This window comes from Larus michahellis, chromosome 1, assembly GCF_964199755.1.
Source record: "Larus michahellis chromosome 1, bLarMic1.1, whole genome shotgun sequence".
Classification (NCBI taxonomy): Eukaryota; Metazoa; Chordata; class Aves; order Charadriiformes; family Laridae; genus Larus; species Larus michahellis.
The window spans coordinates 157,965,182-157,974,925 of record NC_133896.1 but is presented as its reverse complement, the minus strand read 5'-3'; the positions used below and the strand labels follow the sequence as shown (position 1 = coordinate 157,974,925).

At 43.0% G+C, this 9,744-nt stretch overlaps 1 protein-coding gene across 5 annotated transcripts in view; it reads right to left on the bottom strand.

Moving 5' to 3' along the window:
- Positions 1–8,032: 8,032 nt before the first annotated feature.
- Positions 8,033–9,744, bottom strand: part of ANKRD10 (ankyrin repeat domain 10) — a 38,378-nt gene continuing 36,666 nt past the window's right edge. For 3 of the 5 annotated variants that reach the window (XM_074561443.1, XM_074561424.1, XM_074561465.1), the window contains one exon: positions 8,033–9,733. In XM_074561443.1, the coding sequence (XP_074417544.1) occupies positions 9,249–9,733 (485 nt within the window). In that variant the 3' untranslated portion in view covers positions 8,033–9,248. The remainder of the gene's footprint in view (positions 9,734–9,744) is intronic. The other 2 variants (XM_074561454.1, XM_074561434.1) reach the window with 1 other exon arrangement.

The following is a 9,744-nucleotide window of genomic DNA, read 5'->3' as shown; positions in this document are numbered from 1 at the left end:
CTGTCTACTTTACCTGGCCTTTCAGATGACCCTTCGGTTGTGGGACTGCTGAAAGTTAAAGAACAGCAGGTGCCAATTGCTACTGCCACAGGGCATCGGTGACAGTATCGCACTAACTGAGACTCCTTGATTCCCACCCAGAACCTGATTCATCGGCTGGAGACCCAAGGAGTGATCACCAAGACCCTTTAACAGCCCGATATGGCCAGTGCAAAAGTCTGATGGAGACTGGCGGCTGATAGTAGACTATCGTGGCCTGAATGAAGTCACACCACCACCGAGTGCTGCCGTGCCAGACCTGCTAGAACTGCAGCATGAACTGGAGTCAAAGGCAGCCAAGTGATACGCTACAATTGGCGTTGCTAATGCATTTTTCTCTATTCCTTTAGCAGCAGAGTGCAGGGCACCGTTTGCTTTCACCTGGAGGGGTGTCCAGTACACCTGGAATAGACTGCCCTAGGGTGGAAACACAGCCCTACTATTTGCCATGGACTGATCCAGACTGCACTGGAGAAGGGTGGAGCTCCAGAACACCTGCAATACACTGATGACATCATTGTGTGAGGTAATACAGCAGAAGTTTTCAAGAAAGGTAAGGAAATAATCAAGATTCTTTTGAAAGCAGGTTTTGCCATAAAAAGAGGTAAGGTCAAGGGACCTGCACAAGAGATCTAGTTCTTAGGAATTAAATGGCAAGATGGGCGTTCTCGGATCCCAATGGATGTGATTAACAAAATAACATCCCGGATGAGCCCCCACAATAAATCTGTTGTGGTTTTGGCCGGATTGGCCAAGCAGAACGACAGATGGCCCTCCCCCCGCTCTCTCCTCAGAGAGGAAGAGATAAGGAGATTTACGAGTTTAGAAAAAGAACTAAACTACTTTAATGAAAATAATAATAAATAAGGAAATAGTAAATAATAATAGAATAATAAAGATTAAAGAAAAAAAAAGTACACAATATCTACAAAACCGTATCCAGCTCCCAGGATGACGATCGCGTCACCAACAGGCACAGGAAAAGTCCCAGACTGGAGTCAGCGACGAACAGGAGCTGAATTACAGAACTAGAGTCAGGAATGCTCAGATCGGGATCAAAGGCAGAGGAACAGACAGGGTCCTCCTCAGACGTCGGCCATTGAAGAAAGAGAGCGAGCCAGAGCAGCCTTGCCCCTTTGATCCCTCAGCTTTTATACTGGGCGTGATGCAGATGGGATGGAATACCCTGCTGGTCAGTTTTGGGTCACCTGTCCCATCCGCTCCTCCCTGCAGGTGGGACCCCTCTACGCTTCTCCGCTTCCGACCCTCTAACGGGGCAAACAGCGAAGTTAGCTGACCTTGGCTGTTACAGCAGTAGGCGTAAGCAAGGGCCTGTGTGCATACCGTTCCTTGGTATAATCAGGTCTTATCACTCTCAGAGTGAACAGTGTCTGAACAATATGCTGTTAATTTCAGACTTTAGTCAGTTAGAAGAGGCCCAGCTAAAAAGTAAAATTACAAATCAGAAAACTGGTTCTCTTTTACCTCAAACCAGGACAGGCGGTTGGAGTATTCCTGCCTCTTGTAAAACCGCCACCTACCAGAGGCCACAGGACAATCACCGTTGCAGATGGATGCAGCACTGCTTGTGTACACCACAAAAGAACTGTTATGCACTCAAAAAAGTGATGATCCCTTCCACCCACGCGAAAACAACTTCTTTACACAAATGTTGTACTTGGTTACTGTCAGCAATGCCAATTTGTATCTGCGGGACGATGCTCCAAGATGAAGAGTGAAAATCTATCTTGGCAAATGGTGACAGCTTCTAGTATGACAGTGTCCAACCCATCCGCTGATGGAAGACACATCCCTGATTTATCAATACCAGCATTTCAGCTGAAAATGCAGATTTGAAACATTAATTACAAATATTGTCCCATAAATAAATCTCTAGGCATTTTATCAGCTACACTATACACAAAAAAATCCTGAGGGTTTCATACTTCCTAGAATTTACAGAATTTTCTGGTTGGACATCTTATTGTCTGGAGAGCTGCTTGATCCCTGGAACTACCATTTAAGTAAGTGCTTCTCTGCATCACGCGTATATTTTTTGCTTTGTTCTTCTTACATTGTGTACCTACGTGATTTTTGTAATTTGTCTTTTTGCTACTGATTTTTATAAAATATGCTGTATTGTACAATGTGTCAAATATAAAATAGAATAAACCAAGATTCCAAGCCATGTGCCTAATGCGAGCACTTGGTCCAACTCACACCACCTTTTAGAAAGAGCAAGAATAAAACAAAAGCAAGCAAACCTCAATTTCCCCTCCCCCAAACAAAACCCGGCAACACCATTAAGTTTGCGGTCGTCACTGGGAAGCACACGTGTCTTTGGTGAGACCCAGCTGCCGCTTAGCACCAACAAACAACACTTGACCTTTCGGTAGCATCAAGGGAAGAGCTCTATTAATACGTGGCATTTCCTCTCTAGTAAGATTACATCTTGCCTTTGCAGGAAGAGAAACTCAGACAAACTTATTTCTTCTTCTTTAACTTACGATTCTAGCCCGGCAAGAAGAAATATAATTAAGGCTATGCGGCTCGGTATTTCGTTCGGCTCTAGGTATTCGGTTTATTTTCCTTGTGGAACACCGCTGAGGTTAGTGATGGAGCCGGGGGACTTGACTTCGGTGTCAAATGCGTGTCTCTCCCGCTTGCGCTTCAGCCGGTTGAGGATAATTCCTCCTGATTTGGAAAAGGTTATCGAGTCCTCTGTGTGCAGCTGAGTCACACAGAAACAAAAAGAAGTTACTCATTAAAACTTGTTGTGCTTTTTGGAGGGAGAGAGGATGCCTAACTTTTATTGTCATATCACAAGTAACATTCATTATGCTTTTTGGGGGGTGCTATTTATAGAAAAAGTACGATTTTGAGTGGGGCAAAGCTTTTAATTTGGCTACTCCAAGCGTATGGTACTGATATGAACTATGGTAGTGTATTTTTTTTTAAATATTACAGACAGGTATGCTTTTAAAATAAACCATCTGCTTTAAACCAGAGTTCTTTAGACCCTTGCCTGTAAACAGCCAGTCACCACTTTGAGACAGGGAACTCCAGGAACGGAAGGAGAGGTGTGAAATATCCGGGAGTCACTAAGCAGCGTAGCAGAAATGTAGCTACCACCAGTTGCCAGGAATAGTAAACCCTGCTTACACAACACATTTTTTTATATATTTTTTTTTTTCTTTTCTCGGTTCGGCAGGGTCTCAGAGACCTCCTGCCCTGCAGACCCGTGTCCCCCAGGCCAGCGGCAGCAGAGGAATGGGATGCTCCCAGGGTACCATCTTCCACCCCTGCCTCTTCTGCTGCAGCTCTCAGCGCTGCTGTTATGGTCTGAGAAAACCCGTAACAATTTATCGTCGTTTAGGCAATTATTCTATCACCCGATGACCCCTCCCCACCCAGGAAGGGGAATCGGGGAAAACAAGGAAATACGAGGGTTGAAATAGAAATAGATTTAACAGGGCAAGACCAAATAATTAACAATAATACTAAAGAACCAGTATTACACCCCTTACTAATGTAAGATATACAAGGATTATATTCATCCCATGATATCAGCAGGAAGCTGTGCACTCCCAGCAGGGGACAGCAAACGTGGGACGCTGAGAGAGCAGCGGCTTCGGGAGGAAGGGAAGGGATCAGGGGTCCGGCACCGGGGCAAGGAGTTCTCTGGACCGTCGTCATCAAGGGAGAGAGACAGAGACAAACTTTCTCATTTATATTGAATGTGAGGTTCATGGTATGAAGTAACCCTGTTGTCGGCCAGCTCAGGTCAAATGCCCGGATCTCGCTTCTCCTCATCCCTGCACCTGGCAAGGCTCAAAAACACTGAGACCTTGAATCCCACATAGCCTAGCTGGCTATAAAGTAAATATTTTCATGAATTCAGACACTAGAGTCTTCTAAAAGTGAGGTTTTCCCCAGCATTAGAAGAGAAAGTAGTCCTGTGTCGCTCAAACCAGGACAGCTGCCCGGCACGGGGTTTCCTCTCAGCCCTTCCCCTCTTTTTAGCCCTGTAGGAAATCCGCAGCACCGCTCCATCCCCAGCCCGCCGGCCACCAAACCAAGGCACCTCGGGCTTCCTCCCTGGAGCACCAAGAGATTGGTTTTAGCTGTAACTTTACATGAAGCCGTACTTGAGAATTAGAAGCAAATAATAAGAAAATTAACTTACAAGAATGACAGAGAAGGTTTGTGGGTGGGTTTTTTTTGTGTCACAAAGATCCCTAGAAAGCACAACTGAAAAGGATTTCACCAGGGTAGTAATCACCCCGAAGGAAATCTATCAGGATTTCATAGAATCATAGACTTGTGTAGGTTGGAAGGGACCTTTCAGATCATCGAGTCCAACCACCAACTTAACACTGACCAAAACCGTCACTAAACCATGTCCCTCAGCACCACGTCTACCCGTCTTTTAAATACCTCCAGGGATGACAATTCCATCACTTCCCTGGGCAACCTGCTCCAATGCTTCATAACCCTTTCAGTGTAAAAATTTTTCCTAGTATCTAATCCAAACTTCCCCTGGAGCAACTTGAGGCCGTTTCCTCTTGTCCTGCCGCCTGTTACTTGGGAGAAGAGACCGACCCCCACCTCTCTACAACCTCCTTTCAGGTAGTTGTGGAGAACGATAAGGTCCCCCTCAGCTTTTGGAGGTAACAGCGGGAAACTGCAGCGTGTGTCACCTCTAGTGGCACCAGCAAGAGAGGAGTGGTCCAGCTGCCCTTACCTCCCTGCTGCTGATGGCCAGGAGGTCAAGGGATGGAAAGGACGCACTGCACTGGCTACACCAGCGTGGAGCAGCAGGTGGGCAGTACTGTGCTGGGGAAAGAGAGCTTTGGGGGTTTTTATTTGTTGTGGTTTGCCTTTTTTTTCCCCCCTCCGGTGTGTTTATTCACTTCTTGGAAGAAACTGCTTGGACACAAAATAAGTGGAGAAGCGTGCAAGGCCATACTTCAGAAAGCGGGTGTTACCGATAAAAGCTTGTACCGTAGGTCAGCGCTGGCCTATGGGGCAGCAAGGATTCCTTTTTCATTCTAGGTTTGATTTGTGCTCAGGACCTACTTTGATGTTTTGTAAGGCAGCTCTTTTGGATGAATTATGTTTGTAATTGGGACCGCAGAAGCTCCTTAGTGACTGAAGATGTCCCCGCTCATTGCAGGGGAGGTTGGACTGGATGGCCCATTTTAAGGTCCCTTACAACCCAAACTATTCTATGGTTCTATGATTTACAACTTGGCTATAAATATTAAGCTGGGGTTCAATTTCCGACTGGAGAAGGATGACAGTTTGTCAAAGAAGTTTAGTAACATAGATGTACAGAGGGCCTTTTGCTAGCTTACGGAACGTGAGTCTGGATGAGGATCAGGAGTTGATCACAGTCAGGTGCAAGACCAATGTACAGGAAAGTTCTCGGGGTCTGAACGCATTTGCAACAGGTCTTGAAGCCGAGCAGCATCTCACCTTAATATAATATATATGTCTCAAATGATAGCCTTCTTTCACAACTGTTAGAAGTTTAGATTAATATTTTATCTTGAATCAGGGGATCAATTTTAAAAAATATTAAAGACTATAACGGTGTATGAAGTTGTGTAACACTCCCCTTTTCCCTCTTCCAACATTGCCAAACTTCAACTACCTGGTCAGAAATGTTCCCTATCAAAATACTGCCTGAATCTCTACTTATTTATATTTCTGCCCAAACTGGCAGGTGGTTTTGAAAAACAAAATAGGAGAGAAGCTACATTTGGGCAGGGATTAGCGCAAAAACATCTCCATAAGCCGGAAAGAAATCGACTGAAATTTCACACAAAATTGAGCCTCAACCAAAGAGATAACCTGGAGGACAATGAGAATAATTGGTCAGTGTATTCCGTATGAAATTCATGGTGGTGCTATTGAGTTATTTCTAGGCAGATGGAAAGTAAACTTTAGTTTTGGAGAACTGTTCCCAGAACCAAGCTAACAGTAAGACAAAGCCCCAGCTAAAACAACGTTTGGTTGATAAAAAGCCTTGAAAATTCTAGAATTGGTCAAACGGCCCAAGTACAGACCTACAATACCATTGCCCTTGCTAAAGTAAAAACTTGTGAGAATTTAACTCCAAGTGTTTAAAAAGCAGCAATCTTTGCAGCAATTGCAGAGCAGGGCGTAATTAAAACGGGTCGGCGCTGCTGTCTGTGAGCAGAATCTGAAGCTTCGCAATGCAGGGCTGGAGAGGGCTTGTGAGCCCCACCAGGCTTCTTAAACCATGTCAGCTGCTCTAGCAAGGCAAAGCCAGGAAAGCCCCTTGTATTTTAATAGTAAGATATTTAAAAATGATGCTTCTGTGTCATCCACAGTTACATAGGGAGAGACACGGCTGCACCTGGTAGAACTCACTCCACGCTTGACAATGTAAGTTCTTCCCCTACCAACTCAGCACCTTGCCCACCAGAGTGCAGCCGGATCTGTTAGTATCATTACTTTTACAGTTTTGTTGCTCGCATGTGTCTGAAATTACCAGACAAACTGAAAAACAGGGAATTTCAATTAAACATAAGAAGACGACTTTTTTCCCATGGGGGTGGTGTGGGTTCATAACGGTCCCACGTGCTTGGGTGCGTACCCACCAACCTCAACCACGCTGTGATTCTGTGACTCCCTATTTCATGTTCTACTGAAGATTTATGGAATAATTTAAAAAATAAGACTTTAGATGGCCTTTGCTGTAAGTACTTGTAGTGTCTCAAAAAGCACCTGTAAAAAGGCAGTCTTAGAATTCTAAGAGAATAATTATTCGATGCTTTAAAAATTATACAACATATGGCTTTCACTGCTCTTCTACATTTAATTAGAACTTAATATTTAGCTTCCACAGGGCCTGACAAGACGGAGACCTTGAAATCTGTCTCTCTGTTAGTGTGGGGCTGAACACATACACACAGAAGTGCTTTGAAGTTCTCTCTTTGAATTTGAAATACAGTGTCTTCCATGGTATTCTTAGGTGAAAAGATGTGAAAAGCAAGTGAATGAGAACCAAATTTGCACATTTTTTAAAACCCTTGCCTTATGAGCACAGTATAAACCTCGTCATGCTAAAATTACGTACCTAAAATTTTACCATTGGAACGGACACATGCAAACTTAAGTTGTTAACCAAAGAAAATCTTTTAGGAATCAGTTTATACCCATGTACGTAAATGGCAGTGCTTATTATAACTACAAGTTGCTTGGATTTATTTGAAGAAGCACAAGAAAGCATGCGCAGCAAGCTCTGCTTGCTAATAAAATACTAAATACTAAATACTAAAAATACTAATACTAAAAAAGATCCCCAAACCAAACACTACAACAGATTCGAGTTACTGTCTGCGTTAGTAGTATGATGGCAATGGCCCGTGTGCCTCTGGGCACTACATCACCAAATTAAATCTGCTCAGAACAGGGCCCGGATGCGGTTGTTCCGGCGCAGGCAGTGGTTACCTGCACACCAGGAACGGCTTGTCTCAGGTGAGATTCGGCTTTCGTTAATGGTTTTGAAGGCACCGAGGAGTTTTGTTGGTCTGGCCGACAATTTGCAAAAAGACCGGTCGATTTCCCTATCAGTGCTACTCTCAGTTTGAATACACTGTGGGTGTCTTGCGTGTAGATAGTGAACCACGTAAAGTCTATTTAAACACTGATTAGTCTGCTGCATTTTGCCCAGAAATGTTCGAAGGAGAGTGTAATTTCCATGAAAACCAGAGAACCAGTATTTTTAACCTATTTTTGGAGTTCAAGGCTGATGATACACACTTCATACACACAGAATATCTAGTACGTGTTTCTGTGATGCACTGAAGGACAACTTACTGGGCTCTTCACATTCGCTTCCACATACCGACGAAATCAAGCAATCCCACACCACACCGAGAAAGATTATGGAGAGAAATGTGATTTAAAAACTATTAAAGACTTGCTCAAATTGACAACAAAAATATGTCTAAACAAAATATTCAGGTACAACATAATATGTTTATTTTTATTAAATTCCAATTTGTAAAGGTCCCTTTTAAAATGAAACAAGAACAAAAAACCCAACACAATTCAGAGGGCTTATCTCATTTACCGTATTTTCCCCACTCTTCACTTACCATAACACAAAGCAGCAACTTATATTATTAGTGCTCATATAGTGCACTTATATGAACTTTGATTTGTGTATTAAGCTTTAAATACAATGTATTTTCCGTGAGCGTAGCCCAAAGAGTACACAACATTACATTTCCAAAGCATATGTTTAAAAAAAGGACGATAAATGTATATCCAAGACAGTCAAACTCAAATATTTTGACTTGGCAAATTCTAGAACAAGGAACAGCAATTTTAAACCGCGTACAAAGCAGAACAGTGCCAACATGCCTCCGGTCTGTGAGCTATGGTAAAATATCAAGCGTACATATTAAAGGAGAGAAGCCAAAGGAAAACCGCCACAAATTCAGAGCTGACCCGAGGCACACCCAAACCGCGACCGAAGGAAGGCAGCCCACTTCCCCACTCTATAATGCAAAGAGCCCAACAACAACAAAGGAAAAAAGAAGCACTTCTACGCTACAGAAAGTGAAACGGTAACTTCTTCCCAATTTTGTCTCTGCGCTTTCAAACAACTCGCTCAAAAAATTTAAAGGTGAACATCGAATTATACCAAACCAACGTACAAACTATAAAGTCAGAGAAGCTCCCGAAGATTGCCACTTTTCAACCTTGCATAGTGATAGCTGGCATCGATATTGCTACCATAGCTTCAGCAGAAGATATGGAAAAGAAAAAACCTTTACTTCTAAGTGATGCACGTACGTAACATTTTCTTCACAAAATTCAGTTAAACATCGTTTTAATAAAAGGGAAAACAGCTCTAGAAAGGGAAAGATAGTGTTCACAAGCTTAGAAATAAAAAAAATACAAAACCAGAACATTCCATAATAAAAAAAATGAAAATAATAAACATTCCATCGTAACAGCACCTATTTTATCACTAAATAAGCCCCATACATGCAACAAACTACAACTATTGTATAAGGCTGTCAAATGAAAGGTTTACTTTTCATATAAACAAAGTGTAAAAATAGCAATAAGTTGCAAACTTCAAATTTAATGCTATGCGAGGATTTTGTCCCCCCAGATTCATTTGGTAGCAATTTCAATATGCGTTTGATATAAAGGTCATTCGTCTAGGAACCGTGATACAAATACATTGTGCCTAGGACAGTATTTTCGTAGCTCTGTTCAACCTTGATAGAATTGGAATGCTCAACAACACTACTAAGTTCGGGGATGCTTTCAGCAGTATCCCCAAAACCATGGTAGTGTCCATAGTGCAAAGTATCTCCGGGGTCTTCCACCCACGAGGGCCGGTTAGAAACACAGCTACTGGGGCTTCCGTTCAGATGTAGCGATCCACACATGTCGGTGGAATTATTCACGGCTTTCTCTGGTTCCTCGGTGCCATTACTGGTATGAATTCGATGCCTACTGGAAGAAGTTATTCCAGGAATTATTCCGTTAGGTGTTAATGTTAAACACTCCTCACGCCTGGCATCCATCCCACTGAGCTGTTGCGCGGCGGTGAAATCCAAATGTCCATTGATGGCACATCCATTTGTCAGTGCATTCAATATGGAGCTACTGCTATTCATATCTGCATTAAGAAATACACCTGTCACCAAC